The 20,544-nt window shown below is 36.0% G+C and overlaps 1 protein-coding gene across 8 annotated transcripts; it reads left to right on the top strand.

Moving 5' to 3' along the window:
- The first annotated feature begins 8 nt into the window (after positions 1-8).
- Positions 9-19,770, top strand: pou2f3 (POU class 2 homeobox 3). 8 transcript variants are annotated; one of them, XM_061752447.1, is made up of 14 exons: positions 9-1,845; positions 2,061-2,118; positions 4,036-4,210; positions 9,250-9,278; positions 10,722-10,823; positions 12,080-12,188; positions 12,269-12,357; positions 13,196-13,372; positions 13,449-13,590; positions 14,237-14,370; positions 15,346-15,510; positions 16,609-16,654; positions 16,730-16,844; positions 18,613-19,770. In XM_061752447.1, the coding sequence occupies exons 3-14, from the start codon at positions 4,153-4,155 to the stop codon at positions 18,653-18,655; spliced, it is 1,209 nt and encodes a 402-aa protein (XP_061608431.1). In that variant the 5' UTR covers positions 9-1,845; positions 2,061-2,118; positions 4,036-4,152; the 3' UTR covers positions 18,656-19,770. The 8 variants fall into 8 exon arrangements, with proteins under 8 accessions (XP_061608431.1, XP_061608434.1, XP_061608432.1 ...); XM_061752450.1 differs by having other exon boundaries at positions 10,722-10,840; XM_061752448.1 differs by lacking the exon at positions 4,036-4,210.
- The last annotated feature ends 774 nt before the right edge of the window (positions 19,771-20,544 follow it).

The raw sequence follows: 20,544 nt of genomic DNA, 5'->3' as shown, positions 1-20,544 counted from the left end.
AATTCAAAATAATGCAACATAAATACATACAGTAGTTCAAAAAGTAATGGAGGAAAAGCAACTAAAAAAAACTAACAAGAAATTGTGCAGGAAATAATAAAATAGTTAAAATAAAATAAAGGATAACTAAAAAGTATAGTAAAAGAAATAATGGAATAAAGGAGACAACCAAAAATTATGAAAAAAACAAATGAAAAAAGTGACAAAAATAAGGAAAAATAGTTCAAAATAAAAAGAACAAAAAAATTAAGTAGTAAAAAGTTTTGCCGAAAGTATCCCAAAAATGTGAAAAAATACAAAAAGAGAAAACAATTACAACAGAAATTTCAAAAAAAAAGAACGAACCAATCACAAATATGAAAGCACCAACAAGAAACAGTGATGAAAATAAAAAAGAAATAACATAAAAAATAAAGAGTCAAAAAATAATTGTGAAAAAGAAATACCCAATCCACAGTAGTTCACTGATTGCCTATTAGCAGTTTTTGGATATTCTAAAAGGAATTCAACACTGTAGTTTTCCTGAGTTTCAAAGTGGCTATGATAGAGCCAAAGGGTACAATTTGATGTAAACAGTATACAATTCATGGTTATAAAGAGCTGAAGTTGGAAATGACAAAAATTACCCACCCTTGGGTCGTTCCATTACATTTGTATTAACACAGTAAACTGGTTAAAAAAAAATAATAATAAGGAAGCGAGGTGGACACAAATGGCCATCCTAGAGGTCAGAGGGTTTAAATACTTACACATTAAGGAACAATCCAAAAATATTTGAGAAAAAATGTACAAGTGTTTTAAAACAGGGAGTTACTTTTTAATCACCTTGTAGAATTAATTCAACTGTCACCAGTAGTGGGAGGTTAATGAGATATGAATAAAAGCTCAAAGTCAGTTGGGATAGGTGCTAGCTCACCTGCGACCCAAATGAGGACAAGCGGTATAGAAAATGGATGGCTGGATGGATGGTATTGTAGATACTTGAGTCACTGAAAATTAGTGTGGGACATCTCCGTTTCGGTCATTTTTAAGTTTATGGTGTAAAAGAATAGGAAAAAACGAATATGTTTCAAATGAATGCTGGGTTACATCAAGTTTATTTCCAATGTTGGTATAGGGGGCAGTCCATTATTGCATTCAGCACTTATCCTGATTCATTAGCGCAACAGTGAGCCAGCATCCCAGAAAGAGATGTTCAGAGATTGAGAGAAGACACTAAAAGTAAGTAGTGCTTTAGCTTGGGTGCCAGTGTATGTTATGTATAATCTTTCATGAAAGATGCAATATATTTGATGGATGTCTGGACTTAAACCGCTATCACACTAAGCAGCACTTTGTTTCTTTTTTTCTAATCCCACTTTGATGACCGAGACCGCCATTGCACTTCATTAATTTATTTCAATCCCAGTTTGTTACTTTTGTGTGTTTGTATCAGTGAAAGTTCCGTGTTATCTTTAATGAAATCTGAATAGTTTTGACAGATGTTTGGACTCAGACCACTATTGCACTAAACTTGTTTTACAGTCCAACCTATGAAATGAATTCTCCAGGATGCTAAGTAATGTGTTATACACAATTCATTGTCTTATTTTCCCCGCACAGAAGACGCTTGGAGTGAGACTTTCAATGTGTGCTTTCGCAGTAGGCCTCATTGTTGTCTTATGCAAAGCGTGCGGAGCGGGATAGGGTGCGCAGCGATGTATGCAAATGAGCCTCTCGGGCTGCCGGAGTACAGCGCTGCACAGGTGAGCCTTCCTCCACTCTGGAAAATGCCAAAGTAAGTCATACAAGTAGCAGTGGTAGTGACGGATTCATCATTCTTTCATCACAAAACATCCACTTGAGGTAAGTTTACCCCCCCCCCCCCAAAAAAAACCCAAAAAAAACTCCCTACTATTGTGCTTTGCTGGGAGTCTCATTCTATGAATATTATAACCAGCACATTATGTGGTGGTGGTGGTGGTGAGGGCTCATTAGAATAAAGTGGAGGTGATTTTCCTGAGCGTTGTCCTGCTTAAATGGTGTAGGAAAATCAGCTGAACTGTGTTTTATCATCACAGGTCAGGAAGATGAGCGCAGACACTCTGGAGCAGTCGGACACTCAGGCGGAGCAGACAAGTGAGGTCATGTTATACTCTCGATGCTAACCACCTTGTTTGTTATTTATCTGCATGATTCATGAGGTGAATTAGCACTTGGTTATTTATCCAGATGAATCATGAGATTAATTAAGTCTTGGTTATTTATCTGCCTGATTCATCCATTCTGGGTTGTGTAAAACTGACTTAAATGACACCAGAGATTCCATTAGACTCCTTTATAGGTAAGGAAAAAAGAAATGACAAGAACCTTTTGTGAACAGTTGTGCATTACATTATTATAAATTATAATACATTTATTAAACAGAATACAAAGAGTAGATCACCTAAAATGGTAGCTCACGCCATGCAGGAAATGAACCGTGCTGTTGTGGAAACTGTGATTTATTTTAATGGTCATTTTTGCATGCTGTTTAACAGTTTTATTTATTAGGGCAATTTTCATTTTAAATAGGTTGGGAAGGTGTTGGTTTGTAGACACCTCACAGGCACGTTCAATTAAAAGTAATGCTATTATAATGAGGATTTATGGAAGGAAAGGTTGTTAGTCGTTCATTGGTGTGTCTAATAAAATGATACAAGTGTTTATCGGGAGGAGTTATATTCTCCGTACCCACCCACGGTAAGTGAAAATCCGTAACATAGAGAGACCATATAACAACTTTATTTTTTAATTTTTTTCATTTTTTTTTTTTTTTTTTTTTAGTATACTTGTACCTTCCCCACACACTTTAAACACCTTTAAACATATTCAAATATTCTCCTTTTAAAGTGTTCCTTAGTGCCTGTTTTTGCTGTCAAGAAATGAATGATTATCGCATAACATCACTTCGCCAAAACGAAAAGAAGAATTTTCAAATAGGAGGCAAACCACGCTTGCTTCAAATTATTTATTTGGCACGCCTGGTTAAAGTTTACTGTAAAACTGAAACAAAAACAAACAAAAAAAATAATGCTAACCTATAGTTCGAAATGCCATTGACTGACAGGCTAATGGAAATGAGGAAGAAGTTTTAATATTTCAGGAATAGTCGTAATTTTAATAGTTAATAGTTGAACTATTATGACAATAAAGGCATAATTTTAGTAAAACTAAACAAATAATAGTTTTACGACAATTTTTTTGAATTATTAGGAAAATTAAATAAAATCGTATCATAAGATGGAATTTTAGTAGAAAAAAGTAGTTGCTTTGCAATACTAAAAAAGTTTAATTATAATGAAAAATGAAGTCGTAATATCATGTGAGAAGTTGTAATTTTCCCCAAAAAATGTTTTTAATTATGAGAATAATGGTGTATTTTTCTCAGTTTTTTATTTTTTTATGACAGTCAGTATAGCTTAAGACTAACTTCTAATGTGTAATACCATGCAAATTAGTGTAGAAGTTACTCCCAGTCACCCCCAGTTGAAGTTTACTGTTAACTATCACATCAAACAAAATTAAACAGTATATATTTCAGCACCAAAATGTTCAACCAAACCATATCATTTCATTTAATGAAATTCAGTTAGCTTAATGCTAACTTATTATGAGAAATAGACGGGCTAAAGATATTAGCATCGATATTGCGGTAATTAAAAACCTTCAAACGACTGCTACTTTAATACACAGAGCAGCAACGCATACAAAGAGAGCAGACAACAAAAGATAATTGAACATTGTCTCTTTTCATATCAAAATATTCAACCAAACTGTGTCACATTTGCTAATGAGTCTGCTAGCTTAATGAGAACATGCAATGCTAAACATTATAGTGGAAATTAGCCTTCCTGCATGTTGCCGCACTACATTGAATGCGTGGAACACTAAATTCTTACTTTCCTGTATACTTTAAAAATTAAATTTTGCATTTCATTGATTAAGTCGAGCTTTATTGGGAAAGTAAGTAACCATGCGTTTGTGTGTGTGTGTGCGTGCGTTGTATGTGTACAGTGGCAGTTGGCCGCCATGCCAGGATGGCCCTGGGGCTTATTTGCTGAGAAATGCTGGCGGCCCCGCGGCTGAGGACGGCAACAAAAACAAAACAATAAATGGGAACTGTCAACAGAAATGCAGAACTTCCTTTCAAACAATGGCCTAGTGTGTGTGCGCGCGCATGTGTGCCTGCGTGAGCAAAAACATTGTTTTATTTATTACGTTAAAGTGAGTAAACTTGCAGCTCCGTCTGACAAAGAGAGTAGATGTGGAATCAACACATTAATATACTTTGAATACATATTGCATATCTATATATTGTATGGGCGAGGTCATTTGTAGTGTAGTGGTTCACGTAGTTGACTTTCATGCAGCTGCCATGGGATCCATTTCCAATCAGTGCTTCATTTCCAGTCACTCTGTTATTGTCTGGCCACCAATCCACTTGCTCTATGGAAACCCCCTTTGAGCATGTATCCTCCATCCTTGAACACCAGCTTAATGTCCATGTACTAGTACGTCCTTTGTCCTCACTTGTAAGACAGTACGAGGCACTAGTAGAACGACAACTACATGTTACCACTGAGGCAACTGTGCTGTAATTGACATCTGTGCGCTAATTGTATTACTAGTGAATTGCGAGATGTTACTGGTAGAATTTTTATTATGTCACGAGTAGTACTAGTGCAGAGTTTTGCCTCACTAGTAAGATGTAGTTATCCTATTAGTTTGCCAAAGTTTCCTACTAGTGTGCAGATACGTCATACAGTAGTGGCAAAAACTTTACCAGTAAGACTCAGTTGTTCTAGTAGTTCTACCAGAGCCCTAGAAGGATATCACTCAACTTGTTTCAAATTACTATGAAAAGTCGTGTGAGCATTTATTTGATGTCAAGGATATTTCAGCTGTTTAAGCATTTATTTGATATCCTCGATATGAAAAAACGATTTGAGCAGTTTTATTTTTGTATTTATTTTTATTTTTTTAGATACTCTTGACATCAAAGCAATTTCAGCATTTCCTCGATATCCTTGATATGGAAGGCCGTTGGAGCATTTATTTGAGATCAAGGATATCTAAACCGTTTGAGCACGTATTCAGTGTCGAAGATTTTGAAGCCATTTGAACGTTTATTCGATATCAAGGATGTCAAAGCCATTCGAGAATTAATTCAATATCCTTGATATTGAAGCGATTTCAGCATTTATTCCATATCCTTGGTATGGAAAGCCGTTTGAGCATTTATTTGTTATGAAGAATATAAAACTGTTAGCGTTTAGGTTCGATATCAAGGATACGAAAGCCATTCGAACATTTATTTTTTCTCGATATCTAAGGTGCTTAAGCAGTTATTTGATATCCTTGATAAGGAAAGCCGTTTGAGCATTTATTCAGTATCAAAGATAAAAATCTGTTTGAGCATTTATTGATGTGAAGGATATTCAGCATTTGTTGATATCAAGGATTTCAAATCCATTTGAGCATTTACTTCATATCAAGGATATCAAAGTTGTTTGAGTATTTATTCCATACCTTAGATATCCATCTTAAGGTTGTACTAGTATCCTAAATCTGGCAGTATGTACTGAATGGTCTTACTAGTGAGTAGACAAGATGAGTACATGGATCTTAAACTTGATATCGAGGATTGAATAAATGCTCGAACGGCTTGTTTTAGTAGGTTGATTAGGGGGCTTCATACAAACTGTGTCAAATTGTGGCAGTGTCGTCCTCTGGTCTTTTGGAGGACCCACTGACCCCATTGGAGGGCCTGACCGAGGTGCGAGTAGAGCGCTCCCCTCCTAAAGCTGTTTGGAAGAACAAATATGTAATCTTCTTCTCCCCACTTGGTATAATTACAGAATACCAAAGAGGTGCCAGCCCTCGCCTGGAGTGAAGGCTGCATTTGATTGATGTTTTTCAAATATTTTCTTTTCAGGGTAATTTAGTTCTCGTCTTTGATCCGAATGTTTGCGTTTTTTTTTAAATATTTTATCTTAGTTGGAGCCCTCCCAGCGTAGGCGGGTTGTTATTCAGAGAGATATATACATGGATAAATACATATTTAGATATACCGCCGCACCCAATGGGAGCTGAAGCTTTAAAATCTTTAAAATAAGCAGTAGTTGAATGTAGTCTTTTACGTGCGTTTCAGTGGAAATAAATAATTAGAATAATAAATAATTGGAAATATTTCACTTTACCAATATTTAATATCAAATTAGGAATGTCCATCCATCCATCCATTTTCTTTACCGCTTCTCCTCACTAGGGTCACGGGCTGCTGTAGCCTATCCCAGCTATCTTCGGGCGGGAGGCTGGGTACACCCTGAACCGGTCGCCAGCCAATCGCAGGGCAGATAGAAACAAACAACCATTCTCACTCACATTCACAACTACGGGCAATTTAGAGTCTTCACTCAACCTACCACGCATGTTTTGGGGATGTGGGAGGAAACCGGAGTACCCGGAGAAAACCCACGCAGGCACGGGGAGAACATGCAAACTCCACACAGGCGGGGCCGGGATTTGAACCCCGGTCACCAGAACTGTGAGGCAGATGTGCTAACCAGTCGGCCAGTCAGTGTGCCGGCCAAATTAGGAATATTTAAAAAAGAAAAAAAATGTTTTTAAACATTTTTATTGCCATTGTGTCATTTGTTGTGTGTGTAGGAAATGTCACATGAATACATATTTTAGACTCACCCACAGCAGTATTCATATTTATGTCATTTATTATACTAATTTAAATGTGGTTCTTCCTTGTAACCCAAACATTAAAATATGTCATGCCTCTACAAGCAATAAATACAAGTATTTTTCTTTCTGGTTTTTATAACCAAATCATTTAAAAGGCTCATCATAAGTGTATTTTAAAAATAGTTATCTAAAATTATTTAACATATTTTTTCCCTGTCCTTTTTTTTTTTTTTTTTTTTTTTTTTTTTTTATTATTATAAGTTTTATGGAATTGAAATTTATTTTATGTAATTTATTGGACTGATTTTAAATGTGTTTCTTCCTCTATCATACTAAATTACAATCAATAAAATAATAGCATTTTCCTGTCATGTTTTTATAAGTCCTTCAAGGACCATAATGAATTCATTATAAAAAGTAATAAAAATATTTTTCAAATTGTAGTTTTGTAAAGTTACCATTTACTATATCCTTATGCCCTTATCCTTTATTAATAAGAGTTTCATGAAAGTTAAATTTATTTTATGTAATTTATTATACTGATTTAACTCCTTTAAAGTTCTTCCTCAGGACCCAATCATAATGAATAAAATAATAATGAAATCAATAAAATAATAGCATATTCCTGTTCATTTTAATTATGTATTAAAAATGTATTTAAAAGAAATAATGAAATTTAACAAAATTCGATCTAAATAAAATGCATTTATTTTTCATTATATTATTCTCTTCCCCACATTTGTGAAACTCGTGGAACCCACAAAGGAATATGATACATTTTTCAAAAACTTTTTCCCAAATCGTTGCATCATATTTTTAAAAATACATTTAGTGAGGCCCTTAGATGACCCTATTGAAAAATGAATGGGAAAATTCTATGATTTTATTGATATTTTACCATACTTGTGTCCTGAGGAAGAGCCACATTTAAATGAGTACAATAAATGACAAATTAAAAGAAATATATATTAAGATGAGTTTGGGAAATGCTGATTTGAATAAATATATACTTTCACAATATATGTAATTGTACTTTGTAAATAGTTTTTGCAGGCCTGCTTTAAATGACTCGGGACTCTTGATGTAAATGAATGAGACTTGCCAGGCGAAGTATACTAACAAGAGTCTAGTATATTTGTGTTTTGATCTTAGTTCTGCTCAGAGCTAAATTTGCATGTCACGGTCATTTTCATACTGGAACTTTGCCACTCAGGCTGCTTGTCCTCGGGGTGGGTGGGGGCGTAAGAGAGAGGGTGGGGGCCCGTGGTCGGGTGTTTGGGTTGCAAGTGGATTTGCATGATCTCTCTCTTTCTCTCTCTCTCTCTCTCTCTCTCTCTGTCTCTCTCTCTCTCTCTCTCTCTCTCTCTCTCTCTCTCTCTCTCTCTCCCTCACACACACACACACACGCATGCACGCACACATATACAGAGCCCCATTTGATATTCAAATGGCGACACACCCTTGAACTCTTCTCCTCTGTCGGCGTCCTCACACACTGTGTACTGTGTAAAACGTCCATGTATTTACACTTGTGTGTGTGTGTGAGGTCAAGTTTGCCTTATAATTATGCAAAATCAGTCTTTACTCAGTTGTATTTCAAGCAATGGTCACAGCATCGGGTTCAACTGTACAATCCCATCGGGATCCAATAGAGTCAAACCCTGTGAAAAGCCACGATATTGAGAGACCACGTGAATAACTTGTAGTTTTACCAATCCCACATGCTTTAACTTATTAAAACACCCTTTTTAAAGTATCCCTTATTGCCTGTTGACGCTCTTCAGAAATGGGAGACTATCGTATGACAACACTTTGAGTTGACGAAAAGAAGACTCTCTCGTTCGCACCGTTCTCCGAACCACCTACAAGCTGTTTATTTGTCACTCACTCCCCGCTGAAGTTTAGTGTAAAACTAACACAAAAAAAACAAGAAAATTAAACATTGTACTGTGTATCTAAACATCAAAATGTTTAACCAAGCCAATGAAAGTCCGCTATCTTAATCCTAACATATAATACAAAATGCCATTGAGGCGCAAACACTAATTACCATTGATATTATGGTAGGTAATTAGATATATATATTTCATATATATATATATATATATACAATTAAGTAATGTATCTATCAGATATTTTTGTATTATTATATATTTGATATTTACTAAACAAAAGGCCACTACCTTAATGTTAACATATAATGCAAACCGCAGTAGATGTTATGGTCATAACAAACTTTCAAACAACTGCTGCTTTAACACACATGGAGCAACAACACATACAAACAGAGCATACGATACAACAGTACTCAGGGGCATATATTCTCTCTGCTATGTGGGAACAAAAGCTATTACTGCAACTTAGTAGGGGACCTTCTTTGCCTCTTCTGTTGGCCAGTGTCAATCAAAGTTGTTGTCTTTTGTAAAGGCACCATTTATTTCTCGTATGAGCTAATGTTTTGGTTAAAAGTTGAAAGTTTGCAGTGAGATTAAATACATTTTAATCATCTTTACTCTCTTTTTGTCCTTTTAGAGCAAAAAGGAATTGTATTCCATCGACAAGTAAGTGGTTGATATTTCATATGTATTCTTTTATACGGCTTTTGACGATCTGGCAAAAAAATGATAATAATAAATGACTATCTTAATGTCGAGATTTTTTTTAACTATATTGCAACATGCGCACTGGTTTGTACTGGTGATTATTTAGTTAAGCTTTTGTCATTTACAACCAAATATAATTAAAATTAAAATGATTACAGTTAATAATATTAATTAAAATAAAGCAATGCTAACACAAGCCAATAGACGGGCTAACCAAACCAGCATTGATGTTGCGGCAGCTGTAACCCTTTAAGCGACAAATATTTAAGCGCAAACGGTGCAGCAACACATGTAGACTGACAATATATCAATCACAGGAATGCATTCTTTATCCTATGCGAAAAACAACATTACTGCACCTTCGTCACTTAGTTGTGGAACACTTCTTATTGTATTATGTACAGTAGGGCTGTATTACACTGCCCTCTGGTGGCCAAACATGGAGCTCAATGTTAATGGGCATTGAAGCATGAAATGATGATGCACAACACTGTTAAACTCTTTACATTGTTTTAAATTATGTTAATACTGTATAGTTTTATAAAGTATAACACTGTAGTATGCTATTCATCTTATTTGAAAAACATCTTCTGAAATATTTTGGGGGGTGCTTTTATTTTGGTTTTGTTTTTTTTAAGGCTGGAGCATATGGACGGTATATGCATTCATTTCAATAGGGAAAGATGATTTGAGTTGCGAGCGTGGTCAAGGAATGAATTAAACTCGTGATTCGAGGCACCACTGTGTAAGGATACGCAATCACTTCTCCAAGCGAGCTTTTGGTGAAACGGCGTATTGAAATTCAACCTTAACTTTACTGTACAGTCTCAGACAATCATGCAAGCCAAGCTTCCATTTGATTGACTGCGCCTCCGACCAATAGTTCTTCTAAAATAGACTTCTTTGGACAGCTAACATCCTCAGGACAAACCCCCCTCTCCCACCCCTAAAACATCATCACTATAACCCGCCAACCACACCTCCCATGTCAATAATGACTCTCTCTTCCTCTTCTCAGCACTCCTGAATCACCTCAAATAGTTTGCAGCTATTTGGATACTTCACCAAACACTTTTTTTTTTTTTTTTTTTTTTTTGGCAGCGGGGACTTTTTGTTCCCATGAGTTTTTTTGTTTTTTTTTTTTTCCAGGAAGTGCCACGGCTTTCTGAGGGTGTTTTGGGTTGTGAGCGGCGGTGGAGGTGGGGATGTTTTTTTTTTTTTTTTTGGGAGGGGGGGGGGGGGGGTGTATTTGCATAGTTGCCAGCCCAAGGGGAGGGAGTCTATCTCTCGTTTTATCTTGTTTAGCGACCAAACTGGTCCTGGAGCGAGCGAGTACACACACATACACGTACCCAAACACACTTCTTCTTCTTTTTTTTCCTTTTTTTGGCGTCGCTGCAGATAAAGACTGAGGACATCATCGACTCTTCCCACCTGAGCGCCTCGCTGAAGACATGTCACATGACGCAGAGCCCTCCCATGCACAGCGCTCACATGCCTGGGGTAAAAGGAAACAAAATGTATTCAAAATAACAAAACGTCCAAACAGCTAAACTTGATGGATGGATGTATGTCTGAAAAGCGATGATACCTAGTTGAATGTATAATTTATGGGCAGTGAATGAATGTGTATGGATATATTGTGTGTGTGTGTGTGTGTTTATACTGGGAAGGGTGGCAGTGAATGAGTTAACTTTGTTTTACAAAAGTTCACTGGCTTAATTCTTTTCGATAATGCAAAGTGCCATAGACCAGCTAGCGAAATTAGCATAGATGTTACGGTAATTGTGAACCTTTGAACAACTTATATTTGAGCACAAGCAGTAGCAACACATGCAGACAGACAATACTCACAGGCATATATTCCTTATCTGCTGCAAAAACAAAAAAACGATGAATGTTATTGTAGCTTAGTTGCGACGGTCTTCTGTGTTTCATCATCGAATCTACTTGTAGTATGTATATGTATTATACTGCCCCCCTGGTGGCCAAAGAAAACACACCAGAAGGAACAGCACAATGTCCATTGGATTATCACGATGCACAAACTGTTTAATTCTTTACAATGTATTTAATTTAGCTATTTCTGTATGTTTTTATAAAGTTCAATACTGTAGAGTTCTATTTTTCTTATTTAAAAAGACCAAAAATGTTCGGTGTTTTTTTTTTTTTTTTTTTAGTGGTATTTCCATTCATTTCAATGGGGAAATGAGCGCAGTCACGGAACAAATTAAACTCTTAAGTCAAGGCACCACTCTACGAACTATTTAGACGAGTGAGTGCATTTCGATCTGTCGCCCTTCACACAAACATGTCACACTGCGGTCTGCCATGACGTCGCCGTCTTCTTCAGGTGCTTCCTGTGCTGGTTGTTCTCTTTGACGCGCTGCTGCTCGTCTCATCTGCAAACTACAGGAAACATTTGGGGTTATTGCTGCCCAAGGAGTTTCTACTTGTTATTAAATCCAAGGGTTTACTTACTTTTTTCCTCCCTGTCCTGTGAATGTTTACATGTTATGATAAAACAAAAAAATAGGAAAACATACAATTGTTTGTGTGGTGTTAGTTGAAGCAGACTCTGCTGGTTTATTCCTGTGATTAAGATGAAGATGAGACTACATTATATGACCTATCTATGTAGAAATTTAAGAAATTCCAAAGTGTTCACATACTTTTTCCTCCAACTGTACAGTATATACTGTATGTATGGATTGTCGCCTAGCCACTTCCCAAGTCCTGACTGTTTCTGTGCTCCTCAGGACCTGACGTCCCTGCACAGCATGCAGCAGTTGGTCCTGATGCCGCCGTCTCACCTGTCGTCTTCGTCCCCCTTCCTGCTCTCCCAGAACCCCCCCAGCCACCACCAAGGTGACCACCATCACTGTAAATGTCGCCACATGCGAAGTTCATCCGACTCACCGAAATGTGGTGCTTGTGTTCCGCTGCAGCTCTTCTGCAACAGAACCTGATGTCACTACCCGGGCAGAATCAGAGCGGTCTCATGCAACATCAGCCCGGCCTGGCTTTGACCCCGCAGGTAAATCAGCCTCTCTATGTCATATGTACATCTGTACAAATAAAGCTCGACATACAGTGCATAGATCTCGGTCTATGAAAAGCTGGTGGTGACTACCAATTAACAAATACGATGAGCATTTGTGTAATCAAATATGACTAAGGTATGGATCCAGCAGCGTTTGGTGAGCGCAGATTGAGGCAGCTTTAAGGCTTGGTGCAGCACGCTCAACATCAGATTGAGGAAGGTTTCTGACAGGAATTCCGAGCAAAACGCTGCAGTGAAAGCAGTGGTGGGCGCATCGATCCAGATATCGAGAATAACCATACCAACGTTGGCATTTTTCATCTCTGTTGTTTTCGGGTTGTTTAGTTATTCGCACTTTTTAATTTTATTTTGACAATTTTTTTTCCAAAGACAGGTATTGTATTGTATTTCCTAATAACACCCCCAAAAAATGTTGTAATGTTTTTATATTTGTTGTGGGGTTATTGTTGTGTACAAATTATAATTATTATTATTGTTATTATTATTATTATTATTAACAAAGCACTACTTCTGTCTAAATGAAGTGCTTCAACTTAACTACAGCATAGTTCCTTGGCAACAAGTTGCCACAAAATCCATAAATTGCGAATATGTGGGGGCACACTGTACAGCCTGGCTCTGTGAACGACTAGCTACCGGTTCATGGTGTACATCAATTCTCTCACACAAAAACAGTTCTGCCCTGCAATTGACTAGCAAACCAGTCCAAGGTGTACCCCGCTCCTCTCACCAAAAGTCAGCTAATTCATGGAAAAACTGAGCACTATCATACAGTATATGGAAATCTGACCCTATTGTGTTTGCAATCCAGGGGATGAGTCGCTCCGGCCTGGTGGGCCCGTCGATGGACAACCACATGGACATGTCTCACCCGCAGTTGCTCAAACACATGGCGGTGCCACCCCAAGAAGAACCCAGCGACCTGGAGGAGCTGGAGCAGTTTGCCAAAGCCTTCAAACAAAGACGCATCAAACTGGGCTTCACACAGGTGCCCAATGCTGCCCTTCACCAAAAAATGCGGAGCCGCTTCTTCAGCTCTGACACACACGTGTGATCGGTTCCAGGGCGACGTGGGCATGGCCATGGGCAAACTGTACGGCAACGACTTCAGCCAAACCACCATCTCTCGCTTCGAGGCTCTCAACTTGAGCTTCAAGAACATGTGCAAGCTCAAACCCCTGCTTGAGAAGTGGCTGAGTGACGCAGGTAGAGCATACGCAGTAGCCATTCACCGACAGTGATCATATATATAAAAGGTCCACACACCCCTCTTCAAATGCTGGGTTTTTGTGATATACATAAAAAATTAGACCAAAAATAAATAATTTCAAAACTTTTTCCACCATTAATTTGACCTGTAACCTTAATTTAAATGAAAAACTAACATCTTTTCGAGACGGGAATGAAAAAATATGGCTGGGGATGTGGCTGTGTTCAACATTAACCAAGATTAACCTCAAATAAAGTTGAGTTGTTCTAGTGGATTTTTTTTCTGACATTTTTTACTTACTTTATATTTGCTTTATTAAGTTAGTCAGTTCCACTTCCTTACTAACTGTAATGTTACTTAGTTACAATAATTGTTGATTCTGATTCTGAAATGTTGCTGTATTCGGAATTAACCAATCACATTCAAACTCATGTTAAATGAGTCAACACACACCGGCTACCATTTAAAGTGCCTCTGATTAACCCTAAATAAAGTTCAGATGTTCTAGTTGGCTTTTCCTGACGTTTTTGTACTCACACCAGATTATAGGTCACATTAATGGTGGGAAAAGTGTCGAACTGATTTATCTTTGTGCCATTTGTTCATATCCCAAAAATTTTGCATGTCCATTTGAACGTGCAGAAAACTCCCCTTCGGACTGCATGAGCAGCGCGGGCTCCCTGCCGCCGCTGATGGAGGGCTATGGACGCAAGCGCAAAAAGAGGACCAGCATTGAGACCAACATCAAGCTCACGCTGGAGAAGCGCTTCCTCGACGTGAGTCGGGCCATCTTTAAAGCTGACGCACAGTGTCTATAGTATATAGGACACTGTATATATATATATATATAAAACTCATGAATATGCAAATCGTCCTGTAGACTTACAATTTACATAATGAATGCCACCATACTTCAGTTGTACAGTCGGGTTCACGACCCTTGTCCTGCATGCGTCTTCTCCTGTCCTTAACCTGTTCTATCTTGTCCTGTCCTTCCCTCACTGGGTGTAGCACTACACCCCCACGCAACACTCATATTTAATGTTTCATTGTTGTAGATAATGTAATGATTTACTTCTCTCGTCCTGTTTACAATTAGTGCTTTGTCTTGTGTCTTTGTTTCTCTCTCCCTTCTAGAAACTTTGTTCTGTTTGACTGATCAAGTCTGATTCTCAATAACAGCGGAAGCTTAAAAACTCCACTGGAAGCTTACAAACTCCACTGTGACACAGTAAAACTGTTCCGGCATAAAAGGGATACAGATTTTCCATTCTGCTTGACCTAACAGCCGAACAGGACAAAAAAAAAAAAAAAAAAAAGATTGGCATCAGCGCGCACCTGCCACCATTTACAGGGCCTCTGATTAACCCTAAATGAAGTTTTGATGTTCCAATAGGCTTTCCCTGACATTCTTTTTTGCTGGGATTACTTTGCTTTGGTCACTTAGTTACAGTTACTTAGTTAAAATTAATTAGTTAGTAACCGAGTTACCATTAGCGGCACTTTTACGTGATATAAATTGTAAAATGCTGTGAAAACTGTTTCGTATTATTACTAAATGCTGCCTCCATTTGCAGTTGAGTATTTCATACTTAACTCATTCACTGACAGTCTTCCCAGTTAACATGGATATTTGACTTCTAAAGCCGTCAATGGCAGTGAATGTGTTAATATTGTTAAGAGATCTACAAACGTGCCTTAACTTGTTCCCATGAAGGCAACTAAATTGTAAGATGATTGTGACTTTCCAGAACCCCAAACCCAACTCGGAGGAAATCACGCTGATCTCGGAGCAGCTGGCCATGGAGAAGGAGGTGGTCCGGGTTTGGTTCTGCAATCGGCGCCAGAAGGAGAAGAGGATCTACTGCCCGGTGACTAGTTTGCCTGTCAAGACGCAGAGCTACAACTCTAGAATGGTCAGTCATGACCAGTGTCACATTTGGTGCATTTATTTAGGCCTTTTTGGCTTCATTCATCCACTATTTCATTGAGTTATTGTAAATAAATATTAGCCAAATAAACAATTTTAGATTTTCATTAAATAATTGGTTCATTAAATAAAATCAAGTGAATTATGAATAATAAAATATAAAATGAGCTTGAATTATTACTGTGGTATTAAAAGAAATTCATATATTCATGTTTATATTCATATTCATACAGTATTTAAATCATTTGTGAATTACAATTAAAGTAAAACAAAAAATATGAAATAACATTTTTATTAAATTGGTTCATTTATTATAATTAAAGGTACTATAAATAAAATGAAGAAATTATAATTTATTATCTTATTGAACTAAAATTTTAACATTATTAACATTATTAACTAATTGGTCAATTAATTAAAATTGATTAATTTTGAATAATGAAAGATAATGAATATTTATTGTACTATTAGAATAAACTATTTTTAGTTAAACAATTGTTTATCCATTTGTAATTAAATTGACTATAAAGAAAAAAAAGGAAAATGAATGAATGAAAATTTTGAATTAAAAATGAGAATTATTAAAATATTAAGTCATTTTCATACACATTTAATTCCTTTAACCTACTTTATGAAACAGTTTTTTAAGCAAAGCAACTGATTTGTCAAATAATAATAGTTAAGTAAAATAATTAAATTAATTCTGATGAATAGAAATGATGGATTTTTATTCCATGATTTCGGTAAAACATTTTATAATTCTGTAAATAAACATTTGTATAATTAAAATAATTTAAAGAATGTGATTTATAGAATTACATTTATTCTAAATGTAACTTTAATGTATTGTAATTAATGTAATTAATTTATGTCAAAATGACATTAATTATAACATAAGAGCATTTTTAAAATGACACTGAATTATTTTTTGAAATATTTTATTCATTTATTTTTTTTGTACGTAATCTACAAATCGCCATCTGTCTGTTTTAAAACTCAAGATGTGGCCCAACCGTGGTCTAAAATGTTCATATTTGACAGGTTGTCACTATACTAATGAATTATTATTTTTTTGCTGGTCTAGGCCGCCGCAGTGTCCAGATCATACAGTCCGCTGGCTTCAGGAGGAGGTGAGGACTTACAGTCTGTGTTACATTATTGTTGTATGTTCACATTCTCTGAGGATGTTTTTATTTCCTCACCAGTTTTATCAAGTTCGTCTCCAAACTGCGTGAGTCGGGAAGTTTCACCCGACAGCATGTCCATGTCCGCGGCATCTTTAACGTCTCTGGTCAACCCAGCGTCTTACAGCAGTCCAGGGTGAGGAAAACTGCAAACATCTTACATCATAGTGTGTTACAGTTTCCGTTCATTTTGCCAACCAAGTGTATTATTTGCTGAACACATATTTACGACTAAACAAAAGCAGAACGAAAAGGAGTAAGAGATGAGTTTGTTAGTAAAGATTTGTTGAACAAGTTACCTGCTGCTCTGTGTGAATTGTAAGACTTTTATACATTTTTTATAATTTATATATTTTTTTATAAATTATGAATTATAAGACTTTTATAAATGCATTTTTACTTAGCAGTGAAATGATTTGACATTTCTTTGTCCCATGTGTGTCTGATTGGGCTAGTGCGTTTTTCAGCCTTGCATGCGAACGAGTAATATTGATGCGCCTTATGTGAAGGTGGTTTGTTTGTCTAGAATACATTTTTAGCGAACGCAGTGGTTTATGTAACATCGGTTCAATGATTGTGTGCATGCTAAATGCATGGTGTTGGTGCTTTATGATCCTCCATGTTTAAAGAGGAGGCCATTGACCAGGCCGCCACAAACCAAGAGCATGTTTGTCGCCATCTTGTGGCACCTATACAGAGTAACAAACCACATTTGGGTTGTTTGTGTGTTTTCGCTATATGCAGCAGGAGTTGGTCAAATGAGAAAGTAAGCATAACAGTGCCACCTGGTGACACTCAATCTTTATGATGTATAATAATAATATTGAATGTCTTTTTATCTTAACAATAACAATATTATTTCATTACATTATTTAGTATTAGTTATCTCTTTATTTAGTCACTCATATTTATGGATATTCTTTTTAAAATGATTTGTAATAGTCAGTCATAATGACTGACTTAAGAATATCAATGATTGCGTTTCCAACTGCTTTTTATGTTATTAAATATTAATAATATAATAAAGAAGATATTTCATTCATTTAATCATTTCATTCAAAAAATATGAATGATTAATGAGTTAATAATACAAATATAATTGACTGTTTACTGCTTTTTAAAATCATAATTAAATATTAATAATTATACATAAATATAACCAATAAACAAAAATTGCTTGTTTATTACTTTTTATTGTAAAAAAAATGCAAATTTAAAATTTAAAAGAATCAATAAAATACAGCATAAGTGATTATGTTTACTGCTGCTTTTTTATTACAGTAGAAATTTGAAATAATTCTATAAAATAAATAAATAAATAAAATGACTTCACTAATGCTTTTAATATAATAAAATAAGATGAATACATCAGTTCATGTTTTGCTATTATTTTTTAAAGGATTTTAAATACTGAGTCAAATGACCGATTTAATACTATAATTAACTATGATCTACTGCTGCTTTTATATCTTAACAAGAAAAGGGTAAGTTATAACAAATACAATTATTAAATACAATTCAAATGACTTTTACGACAGTTTTTATTATATAATTATTTTTTAATAATAATATCAATCAATAAGATTTACTGTATTGACTCCTTGTTTTTGTTTTGTATGATAAAATACATTTAAACAATGATAAAATGAATAAATCAAATATAAAACTGTCTACTTAATGACTGATTTGTTTTAAATCAACACATTTTTATCTTGATCTGATTAAATTAAATATGACAAATCATCATGCTAATCTACTTCCCAGTAATCAAATCACCCAATCACAAAATTCAGTCAATGAGTGAATGCAGTAATTGGATTATTTGAATTAACACAGTGTTCTTTGTGTGTGTGTGTGTGTGTGTGTGTGTGTGTGTATGCGTGCGTGTTTGTGGTGTGTTTCAGGTCCTGGTACCGTACTTGGAATTCTAGCGTGTATCCCCACTGAAGCACTGCTACACCCACTTTTTAAAAAAATGTCGTTTATTTTAGAAGGATGTACGATGAAGATCTCGCGAAGAAGATGAACTTCGACATTGAAACGTATACGGAGGAAACATCGGGCGATGAAGATGAAGTCCCCTTTGACTGCTGTTAAGGAAATTTTTACAGTCCAGCCTATAAACTTATAGATGTGAGACTGTTGGGGGGAAAAAAAAGTCCAAATATTTCAGTTAGTAGGAATGTACATATTGAGTAAGAAGTAAGAAAATTTAGTTTCCCCCCCACATTTGAGCATTTTGCCAAATCTGACTCTGGACTTGGATTATATTGGATATTCATATTTGATCATATTGCTTTCACTTTTATCTACAACTGAGATACTGTCATCATCTACAATATCATCTAGGTAGCATGAAAGAAAAGAAACAAACCAGGATTACAAAATGCAATAGTGGTCTACATCCAAACATCCATCAAATGTTTCAAGAAGGATGATATATACCATTCACTTATACTAACATACAAAAGAAACAAACTGGGATTAGAGAAACATCAATAGGAGTTGGCACAGTGTTGCACTGATGAATTAGGAACATTGCAGTAAAGGACTACCCCCTATATGTCAAAATTGGAACGAAACTTTGATTTCGACCAGTATTTGTCTGAAACATGCCTTCTCTTTAGTCCTTTTTCCACTGCAAAATGACAACAATGGAGTTTGCTCGCTCTATTTCTAAGTGGCTCATTTCAGACAGTCAGGTTCAAATGTGTCTTTTCCCCTCTGTTTTAAAATCTTTGGGATTTTTTTTTTTTTTTTAATTTACAGCGGTGGGGAACCTACAGTTTGTGGGCCATCTAAAAAAAAACAAAACACGTTTACCCACTAATGCTCATAATATGTAAAAATAGATATTTTCCTAAATTTAGGGAGGACTTTATTTCCTTTGTTTCCCCCAACCACTGTTGTATACTTTGTGCACACAATTGTAATAATAAGCATTTGTAAATCATGCAAGTGAAAATAAAAGTCAAAAACTAGATGTCACTGACAAGGGACTAATCACAAACTGTACATGTAAACACATTGAGATCCAATAAAAGAGTTGTATTAAAAATGTTGCTCTGCCCTGCGATTGGCTCAGGATGTACCCCGCCTCCCGCCCGAAGATAGCTGGGATAGGCTCCACCAGCCCGCGACCCTAATGAGGATAACCGGTAAAGAAAATGAATGGATGGTGGTTGCAGTTTGCTGAATTTTACTTTTTTTTTTTTTTTTGCTTAACCATTTAGCTTTGTGGAAGGGGCAAAACGTTAGAAACATGATTGATTGCAATTCAACACAGTGCAAATTATATAACAAGGTATGGAAAATGTTTTCACGCGTACTAAACAGAGTTTAGCTTGCCAGAGTTTCCTGGAGGTCCTTCAATGTTGCTGTCAGCCTCTATGACCAGTTTTCTTCACGTCTTTTTCATTAGTTTTGTAAAATTATTTATTGCCTTAGAAATTCTTTTGCACCTGTCTCCTGACTGACACATCTGATGGGGTGGAAGCTCGTTGCGGACCATGACTTGTGCTCTATGATGTGATCACAAAAATCTCAGGAAAAGCCTTCTAGAACAGAAGTAGTTTATTTGGGGCTCATCAGAGCCAGTTTAAATGGTAGCAGATGTGTCTGACTCGCATTTAACATGAGATTAAATGTGAGTGGTGAATTCTGAACACAGCCATGTACATCCCCAGTTACAAGAGGGTGTGTACACTTGTGCAACCACATTTATTTTTACTTTACCTCTGGAAAATGTATTTTTTTCCCCAGTTGAGTTGAACAGGTTACAGGTCACATTAATAGTTGAAAAAGTTTTGAAATTATTGAGCTTGCTCTCATTTTTT

The sequence above is a fragment of the Phyllopteryx taeniolatus genome, chromosome 17 (genome assembly GCF_024500385.1).
Source record: "Phyllopteryx taeniolatus isolate TA_2022b chromosome 17, UOR_Ptae_1.2, whole genome shotgun sequence".
NCBI lineage: Eukaryota > Metazoa > Chordata > Actinopteri > Syngnathiformes > Syngnathidae > Phyllopteryx > Phyllopteryx taeniolatus.
Note: the sequence above shows the minus strand (reverse complement) of the source record. Positions and strands in the feature narration are given on the sequence as shown.

Excerpts from the sequence above, each read along its gene's own strand:
- pou2f3 (XM_061752447.1), top strand. The coding sequence starts at position 4,153 with ATGCAGAACTTCCTTTCAAACAATGGCCTAGTGTGTGTGCGCGCGCAT. Across the intron at positions 14,371-15,345 it reads TGGAGAAGCGCTTCCTCGAC|AACCCCAAACCCAACTCGGA; the intron begins GTGAGTCGGGCC and ends GTGACTTTCCAG. Across the intron at positions 15,511-16,608 it reads AGAGCTACAACTCTAGAATG|GCCGCCGCAGTGTCCAGATC; the intron begins GTCAGTCATGAC and ends TTGCTGGTCTAG.